At 39.3% G+C, this 20488-nt stretch overlaps 1 protein-coding gene across 2 annotated transcripts in view; it reads left to right on the top strand.

Moving 5' to 3' along the window:
• The window catches only part of si:dkey-246g23.2 (solute carrier family 66 member 2), a 46638-nt gene extending 27946 nt beyond the window's left edge, over positions 1–18692 (top strand). For both annotated transcript variants that reach the window (XM_054620254.1, XM_054620255.1), the window contains exons 4-5: positions 1519–1735; positions 18378–18692. In XM_054620254.1, the coding sequence (XP_054476229.1) occupies positions 1519–1735; positions 18378–18552 (392 nt within the window). In that variant the 3' untranslated portion in view covers positions 18553–18692. The remainder of the gene's footprint in view (positions 1–1518; positions 1736–18377) is intronic.
• Positions 18693–20488: the final 1796 nt, after the last annotated feature.

Raw genomic sequence — 20488 nt, 5'->3', positions numbered from 1 at the left:
TTTTAATTTAATTTAATACAAAAAACATTTAGAAAGGCCAGCAGATACATACATTTAGAAGACCATGAAGCAAATATAAAATTTGATTTAACTAGTCTATTAATTGTCTAATTGTTTTAGCGCTGTAGTACAGTACACTTCCTTATACTAATCCAAGTCCTGACCAAAATGGTGCTGGAACATTTGCTCATTTAATTGATAAGTTGGTTGACAAAAGATTAATTAACAACAGTTTTGATGATTAATTTAAAAAAGAAAGAAAAATTGTCTTGCTTTGTTACTTTTATAGGGGTATCCTATTTTATAACATTTGATAGATAAATCCGCTAATCAAAAGTAAAATAATCGATATATTTAATCACCAAATGGAATAATATGTTGCAGCTCTCAAACTGCCACATTTTAAAAGGTTTCTCTTATCTGTCTTTGATTTCAGCATTTGTCTCTCATATATATGTAGAAATTCAAGGACATGCACATTCATGCATTTCTTCTAATTTACATGGAACTATTCAGTCAGTGTGAAAGGTAACAGCGGCACATGTTGAAGTGAGGAGCTCCGCTGTATGGGCGTCACACGTGACTCCCCACGCTAACTAATGTGCTCTTACTTGCCATCAATCCCCTTTAGCTGATGTCAGCTGGTTTTCCACTGCTCCGTGGAAATGAATAAGCAATGAGAGACTGTCGATCATCTCACATTATGGTCCATTGAGGAGATGGCTGATGGTGAAGAGAATGTAGATGAAGTTGGCCTAAGATTTCCATGGCAGATCCTGAACCAGCCTCAAAGCTGTGAAATCTGTAGTGAGATGAGTAGCTGTTTAAGCAAACAACATGGTATTTATCAGTGAAAGGCCACACATGATGAATAGAGGTTTGTCGGTGGAAAAGATAGTTTGAAGCCCAAGGTAATAGACTTTCTAAGGCCTCACCAAAGCCAGATTATTCCAGGTAATAGAAATGTAAAAGCTTTCATGTATCTCATAAATCTTTGTTCCATTCACTCACGCTGATGATTTAGGAATGCTGCCTTTGCAGAATTTCTATGCGTCCTTTAATGGAATGCTCTTATTACCGCTCTTTCCTTCTCATGTCCATTTCACGCTGTCCACTTTCAATCTCTGCCTGCCACTCTTGCGCTTCCGTTTCCATCCGCACTTACTGTAAGAACCTTTTCACCCTTCTGCACTACAAACTCTCTCTCACACACACACACACACACACACACACACACACACACACACACACACACACACACACACACACACACACACACACACACACACACACACGCTTCTTTATTCGATTAACTCTCCAGGCTCTTCTGTCTGCTCTATTTTCTTCAAATCCTTCCAAACTTTTCCCCAATTTTCACTTTCCTCCCTGTTTCCTCTCTCCTCTACCTGTCGAATCTTCTCAATTTAGTTTTTTCAGACTGTAAGCAGTACCAACAACAAGTTCTGAGGATAAGTTCAATTGTCTCTCTGTATCTACTTTGTTCTCTCCCCACTCCAGACTTGGACTTTCGCTACTTCTGGAAGTGGAGCGCATTTGAGGACTACCTGCTCTTCTGCTTCGGCTTTACTGTGCTGTTTGCGGTCATCACCCTGCTGCTGCTGGACTCGGTCGTGTTTGTGGAGACGCTGGGCTCCCTGGCCGTGATGTTCGAGGCCATGCTGGGCCTCCCACAGCTGCTGCAAAACTTTCACAACCGCTCCACCAAAGGCATGAGGTAAAGCGTGCTTTAAGGTTAAGCAGAGCTGTGCAGAAAGCTCATAATTCACTGTACTCACATTGGCATACAGTGGCACACCGCCACAGAACTTCATTAGTGCTCTCTAACTTCTAATAGAAAGTACTCTCATTAACCTTAATGTCCAGGGAGTGCAAGTCATTTGTATTCTCCTGAACAAAGTTTGCTAATAAGGTAATTTATAATCATTAGAGCCGTGAGTCAAGGTTTGGATAAACCCAGTTATAAACAAATATCTATGGTTATCTATCCATTTCAGTGAAAGGGTAAATGCATTACTTATGACAAACAGTAACACACTGATTTACGTAAAAAATAAATTAAAAAAAGTTAAATGTTGCATACCATCCCTCCTTTCAGGCCTCATATTTAAACTACAATGATTAAAGTAAACTAAATACAAAAATAAATACAGTGATGATAATACTTTAAAATAACAACTTATCTGCCCTCTAAAATCTGTGAAAAGAATCAACATATTCCATTTGAGAAATGTTCTTGATAGTATTATTTCATGCAACATTTTGAGGTAATTTCCGAAGTTAAGTCTGTACTTGCATTAAATTCAAGGTCACCTTGAACGGAAAGAGGAAGTAGAGGGTGAAGGAGTGGGACAAAAAATGGATTAGCCTGCATTTTGAATGTTGTTCTTGTGACGATTATGTCACAGTGTACAAAGGTCAATGTGTACGTTGATTAGCCTCTCAGGTAGAGGACCGTGAGATCAATTACACCCCTAATGGCACAGAACCTCATACTAATTATGATAATTATTTCCTCATTATGTCTCATCTGTCATTAGTGCGGAAACCATACGTACATTTTGTGTGTGTGTGTGTGTGTGTGTGTGTGTGTGTGTGTGTGTGTGTGTGTGTGTGTGTGTGTGTGTGTGTGTGTGTGTGTGTGTGTGTGTGTGTGTGTGTGGTGTAGTCGCATGCTTTGCTGGTCACTCATCCTGAAAAAGAGCCTGTAGAGAAAAAGCTAAATATATCCGTTTTCTCTCCAGGAAACAGCCCATGTCATTTTGTTTTCAGTAGATATTAAGGATGTCAAACAGACATAAATGACATGCATACCAGGGGAATATGATGATGATCCTAAAATTAGGATTTTGCAGTGACGTCAGATTGAATAAACGACTCTCCCTCGAGTTGGGTTTTGGTTTATCATATCTTGAAGCAAAGTTCTTTCATACACAAATGCAATACTTAAAAATAAGTGTTTTTAATGGCTAAGACCTATGATTCATTAAATTGTTGATTAAAATGAAATTTATTATTTTTTTCATCAAAATATCTGAAAAATCATAAAGAATAGGCCAATTTCAATTCCCTCTCTCTCTCAAAATGATGTCATTACATTTCTTGTTCTGTCTGACTAACAGTCCTAAACTTGGAAGTGTTTAGCAAGACTAAAAGTTTACAGCCATGCTAGCTTCTCTGTGAGGGTGTACTTAGGCACAGCAGTGCTTTGAGGTAAATGCTAATGTTGGCATGATAACATGCTCACAATGGCAATGCGAACATGCTGATGTTTAGTGTATTTTAGTTAGCAGACCTGCTTATTAGACTAGCACTTAACACTTGGCAAAGCTTTCAGTAGTTAAGATATTTTTCTTAACAGTCTTATGAATCTAAAAAAAAAATGTTTTGGTTTGTTTTTGATGATTCCCCAGAAGTGCCTTGATTCATGAATATCTACATTTGGAGGGCGTACTCATCAAAGTAGCTTTCATACTGAAACATCCCGAGGAGAATTCAGTCAAGCCTGTACATATTTTGCCTCATATCACACATGCATCCATAGAAACAAAACAAAAAATAAGCTATGAATATATATTATTTTTAAAGTCTTCACACGCAAGAGTGTACTTAAATATTCAGCAGTATAGGTGATTTACTGTATGAATGGCAAGATGTTCTTCCTCTGTAATATGCCCCATTTCACATAAAGGGTCCTCAGGGTGTACATCTGGGCTTGCACTTCCTGTGAGCATCCATCCAACTTAATACCACACTAAAGATTAAATATGCAATAACACTGCATTAGAACTCTGAGATGACTGATGATAAAGTCAGGAACATCAATTCGCTAAACTCAGATCTATGGCCAAGTCCCTGCATACTCAATAATGTGATGATATAATATAAACCTCCAAAACAACACAGTTATAGGAATACACTTTACATTATTAAATAACTCTTTCCAGAAAATACTGCAATTTCAGCATTAGTATTTTATAACCTTGCTATCGATCTTCCTGGCCTAATTGGATGAATGACCCAGCAGGGTTGGGACCAGCCCATTCAGCACTTATGTCTATATGCGCTTTCCATGATTTACATCTTTTGACCCTCATCACGTGTACTTAAAGATTCTTTAATTTGTTCAATAACCTTGAACAAACTGTTTTCCAGATATGATGATGCAGCACCTAGTCTGCACTTTCTTCTCATGCTATCCCATGTGAAACTGTTATATGTTGTCATTCAGTCAGATTCCCCTGAGTCCTATTACTAAGGTGTGATGGTGAGTGTATGGATCCATTTAATCAAGGACTGCTCACCTTTTCCAGCTCGACTAATGATCACCTTCACTCACATGCATGTTGTTGGAGAGAGACACACACAGGCAAGTTCAGTCGTGCTCAGTGTTATTATGCTGCATGGTCACTATTGACAATCTGCACATGTGCATGTGTGTGTTCGCACACATGCACACTCATACCACAACTCCAGGGAAACGCAGGAAGGGAGAGAGTGCTGATGGAAAGATACAGTGAAAAAGTCAGAGAGTGAGAAAGGCAAGACTGAATGAGTTATAGAAAAAGTCACATCTGAAAGTGTGCCCCTTTTATTTCTTGCCTCTTTAATGCACTTTAGGGTGCTTCCATACCTAAGCTGTTCGGTGCGGTTCAAACAAACTGTAGTTGGTTTGCACATTTGGTTTTGGTACCAGATTGCGTGAACTCTGTCATTCTAACTTTGGTGCAGACCAAACAACTGGACTGAGACCGCTTGAAAAGGTGGGTCTCAATCCTTTCCAAAGAAACTCTGGTCTGATTTGTGTTCACACCACAAACGAAACACCAATCAAATGAGATATTAAATACGTTATTTATTCAGAAGGTAAATTAAAATTAGATTTACTTAATCTATTTGCTGATAGTTGGAACTCTCAACAATCTATAGAATAATCTAAATGATTATGCTGGATGATTTAGTAACCACTGTAACACATATGCAGATCAGTAAAAAAGTAATCAAGTGAAGAATTGTTAAAACAGGTTTGTTGATCATGGGTTCTCTACGTATTTTGGCAGTTCCTTAAGAAATGACCAAAACTATGCTGCTATGGCTTATCAGATTTTTTGATTTTTTTTATGAATTGATTTTTAAACTAAGTATCTCCACCCACATCGTGATAGCTTTGGTCCACTGAGAAGATAAGATAAGATAAGATAATCCTTTATTAGTCCCGCAGCGGGGAAATTTGCAAAGAGAAGAGGTCAAGGTAGTGGAGATGCGAAGAATCTCAAAACAAACAGTTGCCTCTGGTGAGCAAATATATTCTTGGTTTAAAGAAGATTGCACTTCCAAATATTTTGTGTGTTTTTTGTTTTTTTTTACTAAGCTGTGCCCTGGCTTAACATAGAAAATAATGGGCACATGGCTGTTGCTACTGGGTTTTGGGCTTTATGCAGCTCTGCTTCAGTTTTGTCCCAAGTTGTTGACATTTAACGAAATTCATTGCCATTATGGAAAAGAAAAGAGTATTATATTGGAAGATTGCATGTATAAATGTTTTTCCAAATGCACTCAAAATTGCATGATGTCTTACTTTATTTGGTTTCTCCAGAAAAAATAATAATGCATCCAGAAATTGATTCACACAGTACAGCCAAAAGACTAGACACAGCAAAAACACCCCAAATTGCTCCTCTCAAAATCTCTACCATGTACTGTAATGTTCTCAAAGCACTATCTCTCACTATCACTCTCTTGTCTTGCCCCAGGAAAGACAGGACTTAATTTAACAGTGAGAGCTACTGCACGGACTAATGCAATGGCTTTGATCGTGTTAACTGTGCCCTAGCTAACACTATTATATGTGCTCTGCTTATGCAATATATGATGCAAGCACGAAATGCATGTACACTCTCATGCCATGCAAACACGCACTTATCTCACACAGAGAGACACAAATACAATTGAAGAGCCATTTACTGAATGAACTCTAGTTGCCCTGCTGACTGTGAGAAGAAAACATGCACTATTGTTGGTGATGGAAGTGGTCGGGTTGATAGAGGAAATTCAATGATCTTGACAAATTGTATTTAAATGATAAAAACTTTCTGCTGTATATCCATTACACTTCCTTTTATCAGTTCCTGTAAAGACTTGGCTTCTTTTATATGCACATATGTTACATAAATATTCAGGATAAAAATGAGATGCCACATATACACAACCAAATTTTATATACAAAATAAAGCTGCACATGAGTATTATTACATCTAAAATGTTAGTTTTTTTATATAGTTTAGACTAAAGAAATGTGCTTGTTTTATTCGTACAACAAAATCTAAGTCATATATAATAAAAAATGTAACAAAACAGAAAAGCAACAAATCATTACACTGCAAGAGTTACACCCATTGAATGTCTGAAAGTTTTGCTCTGATCATACTTTAAAAGATTATACTATTATTTGAAAAATGTCAGTTACTTGTAGTGGATCAGCTAATCTTGTCTTTTTATTATTTACAGCAAACCAGAACAATCACATGAATGGTTTTTATATTATCAGATAACAAGTTATCACATTCTGCTGTCTGGGGCTTTAATTATCTTCATTTTCTAAGTCAACTCTAAGTTGCCAGTTTTGGCAAGTACTTCATTTACTTTATTTATTTTTCATTAAAAAGAAATCTACTGAACATTATCCTTTTTTTTATTAATGATCCAAAGAAAACAAATGACATTCCCATTATTCTCAGCTGTACTCTGATTAGCATGGCCGTAGACACTTATTCATCAATAATGTCTTGTTCATGAATGAACCTTATCTAGAATAATGAGAAGTATTGTATCAGTTATCCTTGCAGAGTTACAATGCAGTCCAATCAAATAAGACGAACTCCTATAATGACCTACATAGTAAGTTTTTAGTGCCTTTGATTCATCTGAGATGTGAAAACATCAGATCTGCATACATAAAAACAATGTGTCCTGGTCATTGTTTCAGAAATATAATCCTAGTGCACCTCGGGGCATCTCTCTGGCATGGCACCTAACAACACTGTCAGCCAAAGAGGCAATAGAGGAAATTCTGCCAGCGCCTGGTTCACAAGTAGTTTAGCTGGGAATAATAGTAAAAAAAAAGAGGCACAATGTAAAATTGAGACTATTAAGAAAATTCAAATGACACTATTAAGTTTAAATTGGGGGCCCCACCATCAATGATTTCAGTCATCAATGTTTAGAGCTTTTTGAAGCAGGTGTAAGCCAAGGTTAGCGGTTCGGAAAGTTTGCTGTGTAGCAAAATCTGTGGTGGGAGACAACTGTTTATTTGATAGTACATAGACATAGAAGCACATTCTTTAATCACATCTTCTTCCACCGATTGATGCCATATATAGAACACTGCGCATGGGTACCACATATGCAGCCAGTGTTCATGGTCCACACCTCCCAGATATGCTCCCTTTTGGGACACAAAACTATGGTTCATAGGTCACAAAGTGCTTAAAGGTCAGTACAGTTTCTGCATGATATCCCTCAGGACCAAACTGTAAAGGTACTGTCCCTTTGTTCGAAATGGCCACTAGGCCATTAGGCTGTCATTCAAGGGACATGGTAATAAGACCGCCATTAACGCTTGAAGGGTGTTACTCAGAACTAAGAGCAAGAAACAAGCTGCTAGCCTTGGATGGTGTGAGAGTGACGGAGTGACATAGAGAGGGAATGGGAGCTGGATGTGCAGCTGCACCCAATAATACGACAGGTGTTTATGTATATATTCTATATTCTTCCTAGACTGAATGTTGGTAGTTTGACATCTCATTCATGACAATAAAATGCAGTAAATTGAATTGAGAGACACAGTGCAGAGGAACTGTCTAGGGAAAGGAAACTAACAAAGATACATATCTGTTGAGAAGGAAAGCAGTTCTGCATTTGTCTGCATAGCATACTTTTCAGTCATCGGGACAGACAGGGTGCCACCACCAGTGACACCAGTGTCCCCTCCACTGTCATGGAATGACATTGGAAAAGTTTTGCAAAGTTTTGCTGCAGAATTGGGAGAGGAGAACTGGAAAGGAGGCAAAATAGATAAAGGTTTAATGAGAGGGAAGAGAAAAACAGGCGGACTCCCCAGTGAGCCGAGCACAGAGTGCTGAGCAATCACTCACACACAAAAACACATTGTTGTTTTGTATAAACAGGCCAAACAGGTGACAGCATAACTCAACAACTAAACGTTGTCAGATGAAAACCTGCAATATCTCTGTGAAGTCAGTATTTAATGAACAACTAGAAACAGCTTGATTCTTTGACTTTACACGGTGTCATATACTCTGAATATTTCAAACAATGTTGGAAATCGAAAAATAATAGTGGAAATAAGCTGGCGGGCTAAATGCGCAGAATTATACACATTCACAACTGGACAGTCTGATCTGATGGCCACTGAGTTAGGGGTTAGGGCCTTTGCTCAAGGGCACTTCAATCATAGTAATATAGAAGGGATGGTTGCTATGTACAGTATGTGATTTATATTATACCTGTATTGAGGCAGGGTTGGATTAGACTTGGCAGCAGAACAACAAGAGAGGGACATATAACACAGTAGTACTAACTTTCTTTGGAATTATGTATTTTTTGTGGTATTAATAAGCATTAATTTGTATTTTTTAACGATACACTGTTTTTCTCATAAATACTTGCACTTACTTGAATGAATCTGGCACATGCATTCTTACTATTTGTATTTGAATACATATCCAGATCAAACTTTCTAAATTCTTAAATAATGGAGACATAAAAGTAACATGTGCGACCCAAAGTAGCATGGTGTTGAACTGTTACCTGTTACCAATGTCAGGCAATAGAAAACAGATCTGACCATTCGGACTTCCTCTGATAAATGTGTGACACAAAGATTTTGGACAAAACTCCTCCTCAGCAAGCAAAGACGTCCGTACTATTTAGAAATGAGGGCCAACATCATGATTATCCCATAAACTTGAGATTGTTTTTATGATTGCACATCATAATGTGAGCTGGCTGGGGTTACCGGGTTTCTTGCTCTTTCCTTTTATCTGAAAAATACCGAGGGATTTCTTGTGTCTATCCATCAGTACATGTATGTTTAATCACTTATTTAATGAAAAATGTTCTTAACTGATTGCGTTCTGCAGTAAATTATGTTTTCTCAATTACATACACATTGCAAAATTATGGGAACGTTTTGTCATTGAGATGATCTGAGTCCCAACCATAAGTGACAGGGATCACCAACTGTTGTTTGTACTACAGTATTGAGTAGCTTTTCACACTGAAGTGGGGCTCTGCTTAAAATGTTCCTGTCAGGAAATAACAAGGTATCATAAGTGAGTGAATTTCCTTTAGCTTATTAAAATACATTTTAGAGGATTGTGTAGCCTTGCAGAATGTGCTTTAATTTTGTTTTTCTGTAACCATTTTCTAACACAAAGCTACGACAAATCAAAACAAAAGTCATTACCAACACGCTATCTCATCTATTCCGACTTTTTTACGTTCTCCGGTATAATAAGTATCTAAAATATCCCTAAAGCGAACTCTGTGTCATACTCCTCCTTCTCCTCACTTCCCCTCCGCTTCGTTTGGTGAAGTAGAATCCATCTTTTTCTGGCAGGTTGGGGAACTTTTTTTATTGTTTGCCTGTGTGCGATCGATCAACATGCATAATTCATAGTTAGTGGGTTAAGAGCAGCTTGGCTTCTCTCCTGTTGGGCCTTTTTGATTTTTGTCTCTCTATCTGCACCCCTCTCCCCCTCAGGGAGAGCTACAGCCCTGCTGCTAAATCACCTCAAACACCCTCATGTGTGGGCGCACACATGTATGTACAAAGATACGCAGGCTTGGACACACACACATCATGCCAATGCACACATGCATGGTTGCACTGAAAAAGAGATGGAAAAGGTGATTGAAGCTCTTTGAAACTTTCAAAGTCATCCCTTGCTGCTCCAGTGTGTCTCTTTCCATGGACATGAGTATCAGTATTATCAGGCCATTATAAGGACTGTCTAACAGTCTCACTGTTAAACTTAAAGCGACTGCACTGGGTTTACTTTGTGAACAGCCGCTACTAACTTCACAACAGTAGTGGAAAATGTGTCCAATGACATACTTTTGGTCAAAATGAGTTCTCAAACCAGTGCACCCAGTGTGTCTCAGCCTTAAATGGAATCGGGTCTTTCAAGTGATTTCACAGTTTTAGACTTTAGTCCCCATTGTTTCTGTAAACTTTGCATGACAGCTAGGCCATTGACTACACGGTCACCTTCACATTTGTACTCTGGACTGCAGTCGTAAAATGTACATATGTGGATACAAAGTTCTTTGCATGAGTGCAGAAAGATAATAGCAGTCCAGTTTATGCCTGCAAAAACTTAAAGCAGCATTTCTTTTCAGTTGGCATTTCCTCCATTCCTTCATCCCAATATCCATCCATCCATCCAGTGGTAGCTTGGGCAGCGAACAAGGTGGAAGGCAGCAGAGGAGGCTGGGACAAGATAAAAACAGGAAAACAGTTGACAGTAGTAGAGGCAGAGAAGAGAAGTAGGGCTGTGGATGAAGATGTATAAGCAGGTTGAAGACAGGGGGGGAAATCGAGAAGGCGAAAGAGTGATGGAGGGTGTGTGGATTGAATACAAAATCAGAGAAAGATTGGTACAGATAAACTAGCTGAGGGTTAGAGAGGGGAGAACAGTTAGCAATCTGCAGGGAAGTTAAAATATGCAAAGTGGACATAGAATAGTGTAAACCTAATGGAGTACTTGTTCTGAGAAGGTATATCTGTAACTTTTTATCCACAAGCTGCAGTACCAGTCAGACTGTTGGCCTTCCACTCCCTATTGTTTCAAGTGTTATATAGCTTAACCAATAGATTACATTATGTAACCAGCGTGTTGTTTTATGCACTATTTACACAGGTATCACTGTAATCCAGATTGAGGTATTAGGCTTCTCCAGAAACCTTGGGAATTTGAATATAAAGTGAAGATCTATGGTTGTGAGGAGTTTTGTGGAGGGATGAATCACTTTATTGTTGAATGTGTATGACAAATGTCCAAACAGATTTAAATGATTTAAAATGGTGTATTTTCTTGTTTGCCCAACATTCCTTAAAGTGGCCCTATTATGCTTTTCCACTTTTTCCCTCTCCTTTAGTGTGTTATATATATTTTTGTACATGTAAAAGGTCGATAGAGTGTATAACCTGAAGTCCATGCCTAAAAGGAGTTATCCTCCCCCTCAGAAGCTCCTGAGCTGCCTGAAACGGCTCGATTGAATTCTCTTCTTCACCACACAAGTGACGTAATCAAGGGCCAATCAGGGCAGACTTTGCTTTCTGGCGGGAGGAGAAAGCGCTACCAGAGAATGTCTAATATGAGGAGAACTGGCACTCGCGGGTTAGTTCCGGGTTTCCGGACTGGTTGCAGTAATAATCTTTGACCACGGGCGCTCGTAGGCGAGTCCAGAATGAATGGGAGCCAACGGGGTTTTATCCTCAGAATCCACTTTTCTCACGATGTAATTTTTTGTCAAGTAATTTGAAAGTTGCTATCAAAGGGTGGGGCTAAAATAATAAACTCAGCTGAATATTGCATTTTTTAAGGTCACGTATCTGTTCTAAAAAGGTGTTCAAAAAATGCGATGACGTCACACTGTCAGAGGTACTGCTTTACGGCAGTTTCTGAATCACTTCGGCACTTCCTTTTATTAACATATAATAGTATAATATATATATATATATAATATAAATACAGTACGCAAAAATAACTTCGACGGAAAGTCCTCCTTAAGATAATGTTTCCGATGCGCTTCAGCTTCAGATGCCGTCAAGAGGGGTCTCTGGTCGTAATCAGTCGCAAGTCCGTCCCTGACCAATCAGCATTCATTAGCAGAATGCTAGCGTATACGGCCAACAACGGCCCAAACTGTAAGAAATCGAAAGGACATAAGTACTCACTCATTTGACTTTTGAACCATAATCTATATTGAACTTGCGGAATCTACAATAAAATTTGCGATATTTCAACGACAAGCAGGTGAAAGAGGCATAATTAGCCGTTTAGCCCCATAGACTCCCATTCAATCTGGACTCGCCCGCGATCACCCCCAGTGGATGTCTCATGGAACTACAACCAAAATCGGTACAATGGGGCGTATAGGGAGTGCCCAGGCTCTTCGTAGACGGGCTCTGGCGCTACAACGGAGAGAGGGTGAGAAGAGGTGGTGCAGGACAGCATGATGAGAAAAACAAGGCAGATTAGGAGCATTAACGCATGTAAACATGTTGTAACTATAACTTGAGATAAAAATATGCACCCGGAAAATAGCATAATAGGGCCTGTTTAATTCAATTCAATTCAATTCAGTTTATTTTGTATAGCCCAGAATCACAAATTACAAATTTGCCTCAGAGGGCTTTACAATCTGTACACATGCGACATCCTCTGTCCCGGGACCCTCTAACACCCTTTAACACTGAAGTTTTGAGATTATAGTGAAATAAATTGAACAAAATTCCAAACATTGGCACTAGGTAGATAGATTTAAAACATTTTCCTCTGCTACAATATACTGTTACAGACAGCATGTATAATTGTATTTAACAGTTGTAAATTCATTTAACACTAATTTACCATTGGATCAGCTTTATAGTTATTTTAGACCTTAATTTTGCTGTTTCACAAAGTGAAATTTAAATATCAGGCAACTAACTGCTAACATTTGGGCCAGGAAATCACTAAAATGCATGAACCACGCTCATGTCCTTTTAATTCCCTCCCCTCCCCCCTTCCCTGTCGCTCTTTCCAAATGTCACTCAGCCATGTTTCCTGTAGTAGTGTTCCACTTGTCCACTCCAGCCGCTTAGAGGAGCTAATAGCCGGCCTGACAGCACTCGTTCAATACACAGCACAATTGCTGCCTGGCCCACATACGACACCGCCATCACACCATGCAATCAGACCCCCACCCCCTCCCTTCCCTTCCTCTATTGCTCTGCCCTATCCTGTTACTCTCTGACTATCAGGGTGGCTCCTTTTCTCATCCTTTTCTAGATTTATCGTCCCCCTGCCCGGATACATTGTCATCCCCTTTATACCTCCATCTTCCCTCATCCATCTCCAAGCTCCCTTCTTTTTCTTTCCATCCTTGAAGTATGCAGCTCACCATCTCCACCCTTTCACTCTCTCATGTTTTGCCACTTGCTCAGATGAAGGCGTCAGGTCAGTAGTAATCGATGAGAGACTTGTCCGGGCTGAGCTGAAATTAGTCAGTGGGAGTGCATGTGTGTGCATCAGTGTGTGTTTTTTGTGTGTGTGTGTATGGGTGTGTATGCTTGTGTGTGTATATGCTTTGGTGAGAGCATGAAGCTAATGAGCAGTTTCATTGGTTGCTTTTTCTGTTGCTCTGCATTTTTAATGTGTCTTGGTGCAAGTTAAAGCAAACTGGCGCACATGCTGGTTGATGTATGTGTGCGTGACACTGAGGTAATCAGTCAGTCAATATTTCTAAATCAATACCATAATAACTCCTTCTCCCTGTGGACACTCAAAGCTTCACTCTCGACCAAGTTCAAGTGTTTGTTCTGTGTTCAATGTGTTTCTTTCATCACCTGTCAACTGAGGCACAAGTCTCACATTTAATGGTATCTCGACCAGATGGAGCTACATGAGACTAGCATGACAAACAGACAGAGTCTATAAAATGTGTGTGTGTGTGTGTGTGTGTGTGTGTGTGTGTGTGTGTGTGTGTGTGTGTGTGTGTGTGTGTGTGTGTGTGTGTGTGTGTGTGTGTGTGTGTGTGTGTGTGTGTGTGTGTGTGTTCCTGCCAGAGAGGAACGACCTCAAATGGCATTTTGTCTCTTTTCTGCTGCACTGCTGCAGAGAGTGCTTTTGTACAGATGACCCGCCCTGCTTAATTACATTGCTAATGACTCATCCTCGTTAATGATGTTTGCCGTCTCTTGAGCAAAGAAATTAGCCAACGGGGGAACGGAGAATTTGGGAGTGTGAGGTAGGGCAAAAGATGGGAGGGAAGGTTAGACAGAGGCTGAGAAGAGGACAAAGCAGAAATGAGTTAGACGACAGTAGTGAAACAGAGGAGACAATGTTATAAAACTGAGTGATGTGAAAAAAAGTTTTGTTTTCAAGTGGTAGAAAACAATAAAAATTGCCTTTTCTGAATAAAATAATTCTCTCTGTCGAAAGATAATTTCTCATTTTCTGCTTCTTTGTCCTCCTTTTTCAACTTTATTCACTGATTTGCAGCTCTAACCAGCTGCATGTGTACATTATCTAACTCTTCTACTACTGATACTTTTATGGTTATATAGTGCAAATTATCCACAAATGATTAATATGTTAATAGGGTATTAATACATTTTTACTCACCTCCTGTCCCAGACTCATATTTTCCATAGGACTCAACTTCTTTGTTTTGTTTTGTCAATAATTTTGCAACCAACCAGTCTCAGTGCTGACACTCTTTCAAGAAACCATCTTGAACAGAGATTTCACACTAAAAGTGCAAGTTCAACATCACATAGAGAAAGCCATTTTTTCCAATAGGGAGAGAAGCTGTGCTCTCTTGTGCAGCTGTGCGAGCAATAAAGCTCTGCACTCATTTTTAAGTAAGAGGTCAGCTAAATTAAACTTCTGCTGCTCTGCTTCACTTTAGTGGCTAGTTACTAGGTAAATTAGCATTTAACAAAGTTTGCAAAACATTAACAAAACATTTTTTTAGCATTACCTTCATTCCTATTTATTCATCTATGGGGAGGAACGCAAGATGCTTCCTCACATTACCAACGCTCGGTTGGTTTCGTGTCACGTTTATCCATTCAGTACTGTTCACTCATTTTCTCCATTTTGTGTTAGTTTAGAGAACAGTACCATAGTTTACTGATATGGGTGAGATGGAGATGGACATTCCCCTCTAGAATACAAGGTATGGCTTGTTGTGCTTGTACACTGTTCATTTTGAATTTCAATAAATCTTGAGTTTTCTTTCCCGTGTTTATACAGTAACATGAATTTTGAAAAAAGATGACAGTATTATTCTTAATTACATTGTTTGAAATGGAATGTTCTTCACAAGTTATTTTTGGGAAAATTTGTTCCAACAAGCTAGCTTTCTGTGCTGTAAAATGCGACTTCATTATTGACTTTATCATGGTGTGCAGTTGAAGCTGATAAAAGTCACTGACTTTATTCCCTTTAATAGAGAAGAGAGGAGCGGAGTAAAGGCAATGACAGTAGAAATAAAAAGAAAAGATGACAGTTGAGCGGGACAACGGAGAAAAGAACAAAGTTGGAAAAATGAGGAGAGATGAAACAAGAAATCCAAATTTCAGCAAAGGGTGCTCTCTGAGGAACAAAAAACTTCAGTGAAACATAAAGCAATTATTTCCCCTGAGGGATGCCAGCAGCTTAGAGAAGAAGGAAGTAAAAGCATAACGATTTTAAATTCTTTAGCACACTTATTTTTGGAGCAATTCAATCAAACCTTGGAATGTTTACCCTGATGGTTTAAATTGTTAGGGGAGCAGAACACATCAGTGAGACTCAGATGTGCTCGGAACAAGCGCTCCTTGGTCATCCTTTGGGAGAGGTGGAAATAGCCTGGTTCTTGCTAAAGCCTGAGGTGGTTAAATTGGAGGTGGGAGGACAGAAGAGGGAAGAGGCGTGTGTGTTGACAGAAGCAGATTGGCTTTGTATAGTTGGCTAGGTAAGGGTAAGTAATAAAACAAAGTGTGACAGCAGCAAAAGTACAGAAGAGTCACAAAGAAGGTCAAACTGACTCAGTCATTTCTTTTATACAGGATTATAAGTTTGCTAACATAAGCCTTCATAAGTTACTGGTCATTTCCCGCCAACTGTAGCGAGAAAAAATCATCAAGGGTGCGTTATCTTGCTAATCAATCCATTTTTTTTTAAGTTATAGTGTTATTCTAATTTTTTGTGTAAGGAAATATAAACTATAATGGTACTGATGACGACATCCATGTGTACCACTTTTCCATTTTTCAAAAGCAAATGATATTTTTTTTGTCCTATTGTATTACTTTCCACCAGAGTTGTGTCATCAGCAAACTTATTAACTTCAGTCATGGTGTAAAATTATTAGAGAAATGTTGAGAGGACACACCACCAAGATGCACCATTGCTGATGGTTAAGGAGTAATGTATGGAGTGCTAAAATCACAGCCGGGACTAAGGCCGGCGATACATTTGCTTTTTAACCAGGCGTTCATGTCTCGTTTGTTCATAACTATGTACCACAGACATTGTAGGTCTGAACCAAAATGAAATTCTTTTTTTTTGGGTGATTACATTTTTTTATAAAGTAAGTAAACAGATAAAAGAACACACCAAGGACATAAAAACTGTTTTCTTAGCAAAAAATATATTTTTTATTTCAGCCCATGTAGCTCTCCAGCAGAGCTGTGTTTGCAGCCTGAGTCAGTCTTAAGTTGTTTATCACATTTTCGATACCACATGCAGTGTCTAGATTTAATACATTCACAGATTTGTTGAATAATGATGACCTCGGTTCCATGCAAGGGAAGGATTGTTTGCTGCAAATATTTCGGTTCCTCACCGGGGCCCTGGAGGCAGCCCAGGGAGAGTAAGAGGTTTGACATGGCTCTGCAAGGATAGCTCAAGGATAGCACAGGACAAGCTGTCCCCAAAGTCATTAGGCTGCCTCTGCCCCCATACGCACTCATCCTCCATATCTATCTCACAGAGGTCTCCTCCCCTTTCATAGAGGGCCATGTCTCTGGTGGTGGTGTTGTCTTCGTGCTGTCCCTCGTACTGCATGCTAGATAAATGCTGTCCTCTGCAGGTTCTCTGTCTCTGTCTCTGTCTCTTTTCTCCCTTGCCCCTCTCTGACCCTTACATTGTGTCTTATTGATGACTGATGGTCCTGCTCCATCCCCGAGCCCAGTCATCCCTAATAAAAAGAATAAACTCATATTACATTCATCCCTATGGGGCTTTGCTGTCCAGAGAGCAAGAATAGAGGAGGGAGCAGAGAGTAGGTGGAGTAGGAGTGAGGGCAGAGACTGTGAAGGGTAATGCCTCATATATATTTCTGTGGTAAAGATTGTGCAGAGCAGCATAGATGATTTGCGTAACTGGCAGAGAGCTGATGAGATGCACCGCGCACCTCCTGAAAAATGCTAGGCCCCCCCTGAAGCTGCAGAGGTTTAATTGGCCATCAGAGCCGGGAGGTTAGTTTTTCTGGCTAAGTACCTCACATCCTGTTAGGAAAACAACAACCACTTTATTTATTCTAGGCACATGAGCTTCTCCTTATCGTCCAATTTCAGCCATGGAATTGCGTTAGGTCTAACTGAAGTGGAACAATTGAATGGTGGCCATCACATAAATCAATGACCACCTGACAAAGGATTTGGAAACCGCAGTTCCAAATCAAAAAGAATCACCATGCTACATGATAGGTGCCCGCACTGAATGCATAGGTGCACAGCACCACAGCTACAGGACTATGAATCAGACATAAGAGTTAAAGAAACATAACGATAAATGCTTGAGCCGGCATCACAAAAAGGATGGGGTCGAATAATAGCACAGGAAAGAAAAATGATAAAGGATGAAAACAAGACAGAAAGTGATGAGTGGAGGAGAACAAGAAGCAGTGATAAAGTTTCAGAGGATTCCCTGAGGGTGTTGTGTTGTCATCAGGCTGCCGGCATGGCAGATGATTAGTGTCTTCTTCAAGGTCTTTCTTCTCAGCCTGTTTGTCTCTCAGACAGGCAATCTTGGTGTGTCTTTCTCTTTCCTTAATTTTTTTCTATCTTGGTGTGATGATCAATTGGTAGTTTAAGCCAAACTTCACCCTGTTCATTGATTATTTTTTTTACTGCAGCCCTGCAGTTTCTAATACAGCAGGAACTAAATAAAGATGCTTTAAAAAATCTGTCAAACGTTCACAGATAAATGTGCAAGGGAGGAACTACTTATTTTTGGCTGATAGTTGTTGTTTTTTTACTTTTTTGCATTTAGGGAAATGTTAGCTGAGCTTAGCATAAATACTAGAAATGGGGAAACAGCTAGCCTGGCTCTGTCAGGTTGTGAAAAAATCTACCCACCAGAATCTGTTAAGCTCACTAACAAGTTATATCCTCTTTGTTTAATCCACACTAAAACCAAAGTGTACAAATAATACGTTGTGATTTCATACAGAGCCAGGTTAGCTGTTTCCAGTATTTATGCAAAGTATCCTCAATGTCAAATCATTCCTTTGAGAGAAAAACTCCTTAATTCTCCCTGTCCTCACGCCTTCACCTCTCTGTGTCCCCATTGCTCCAGTGTGAAGATGGTGCTGCTGTGGACCGCGGGGGACGTCTTCAAGACCACCTACTTCGTGACGAACGAAAGCCCGGCTCAGTTTTGGGTTTGCGGGTCAGTTCAGATCATAATTGACGTGGCCATCCTGCTGCAGGTCCTTTTATACAGCCAAGACACACGGGTCAAACTAGGATGAACATGGCTGTTGCTTTGGGCAACGTAAAAACCAGGGCTTGTGTGATATTTCAACGAGTCTTATTATTTAAGTTTTTTTAATAAAATCCGCTGCAAAGTTGACATTTAGCCTCAAGAGCAGAGGCAGACCTATATAGATAGATAGATAGATAGATAGATAGATAGATAGATAGATAGATAGATAGATAGATAGATAGATAGATAGATAGATAGATAGATAGATAGATAGATAGATAGATAGATTGGATTTGGGATCATCAGACCCAAATAATTTACCTTCAAGTGCAATTAAGCAAGCCATTTTAGCCTTGATCAAACTTTTGATTAAGGTAAGGCAGCACTTTTGAGCCTTTTTAGCATTTGATACTATATATTCACTTGTTACATTACCTGGATCCTGAAGTGAAGTGCACATGGAAACTGTAAGAGAGAAACATTACTCACATTGGCAGCTAACTAACAGCAGATCTGTGCTGTTGTACTGGCAGCTGTTAGCCCTGTACTGCAATCTACTGCCTGATTGATGAGTCTCCCAGTTCACACTACACACCTCACTGAACTGTTGTCATGATACCTAGTGTGTGAGTGTGTGCGTGTTTTTGTGCTTGTCTGTGTGTGCTTAGGTGTGGCATGCTTGCTGGTGTGTCTTGCAGCCGAAATTGATTATTGCAGCACCAAGCCAAAACCACATTAGCTACACCAAGTAATTGTTAATACACAGGACATCAATCTGTGTGTTACAACTCTGCTTTGTGGTGTAATTGACAAACAATGCAGGTCTTTACAAAGTATTAGAAAAGCAATGAAAACATGTGGTCATGCCGCATTGCTTTGTACTGTACCTCAGTCACACAATCTTTCGTGGATACCAAAGAACACGTCAGACTTCAGATCAAAATATGTAATGTAACAGTATTACTGAATATTTGTGGCATTGTCTTTTCTTTCACATAGACAGTATATTTTACCTTGATCTCATATTGATCACATTAAGTGTCAACGCACTTATCACCCAATGCTGTTTTTTGACTCCGAAGCAAACAGTACTTGGAAATGAAACCTGACCAAGTGCGACTTGGTTTCATGCTGAAATAAATTTACCTTAAGGGACTGTATGAAAATGATTGGCGTTGGGAGGGGGGGTTAAATCTTGTCTTTCACTTTTTTAAAAAGGAAAACAATCCCCCTAGTTACTCATATTGTTTTTGGACCTTCCCTTTGAATAAAAAAATTAAACGGCATCCTCCCCACTATATTTCAAAATAATATTTCACAATATTGAAATGGTACATCTTGTTTAATTGTGTACCCTAATTTAAAGGACCAGTGTGTAGGATTTAGGGGGATCTTTTGCAGGAATAGAATATGATATTCATAACTATGTTTTTATAAGTTTGTAATCATCTGAGACTAAGAATCATGTTTTGTTAGCTTAGAATGAGCCTTCATATCTACATAGGGAACGTTTCCTTTTCACGGAGTCCGCCATGTTGCACTGCAATATTTCTAGAGTGGCCCAGACCGTACAAACCAAACACTGGCTCTAGATGGGGACTTTAGCTGTAATATCTTTACCCCACCCCATCTTCCAACTGAAAAAAAAAAAACAATTAGATCAGACTTATGTATTAGATAAGTTATATATCTTATTACCTATTGTATAACCCACACTGGGACTGAGTTGCATAACAGATTTATATAGTAATGATTACCTATATCAAGGGAGGGATAAAATATAATATGAATCGGGGGGGGGGGGTAAAACACCACTCTCTGCCCTCCTAGAAAGTCCAACTACCCTTCCCTTAGCCAAAAGAAAACATACCATCCCCCTTTATTTTTGTTCAGTCCCTTTGATTAGAATATTCAGTTTCCCTTTCATCGCATGTTTAGTAATTCTTTAAGGGGTGATCTTTGAAGGTTCTTCTTTTACCCAG

The sequence above is a fragment of the Anoplopoma fimbria genome, chromosome 19 (genome assembly GCF_027596085.1).
Source record: "Anoplopoma fimbria isolate UVic2021 breed Golden Eagle Sablefish chromosome 19, Afim_UVic_2022, whole genome shotgun sequence".
In the NCBI taxonomy this organism is placed as follows: domain Eukaryota; kingdom Metazoa; phylum Chordata; class Actinopteri; order Perciformes; family Anoplopomatidae; genus Anoplopoma; species Anoplopoma fimbria.
Note: the sequence above shows the minus strand (reverse complement) of the source record. Positions and strands in the feature narration are given on the sequence as shown.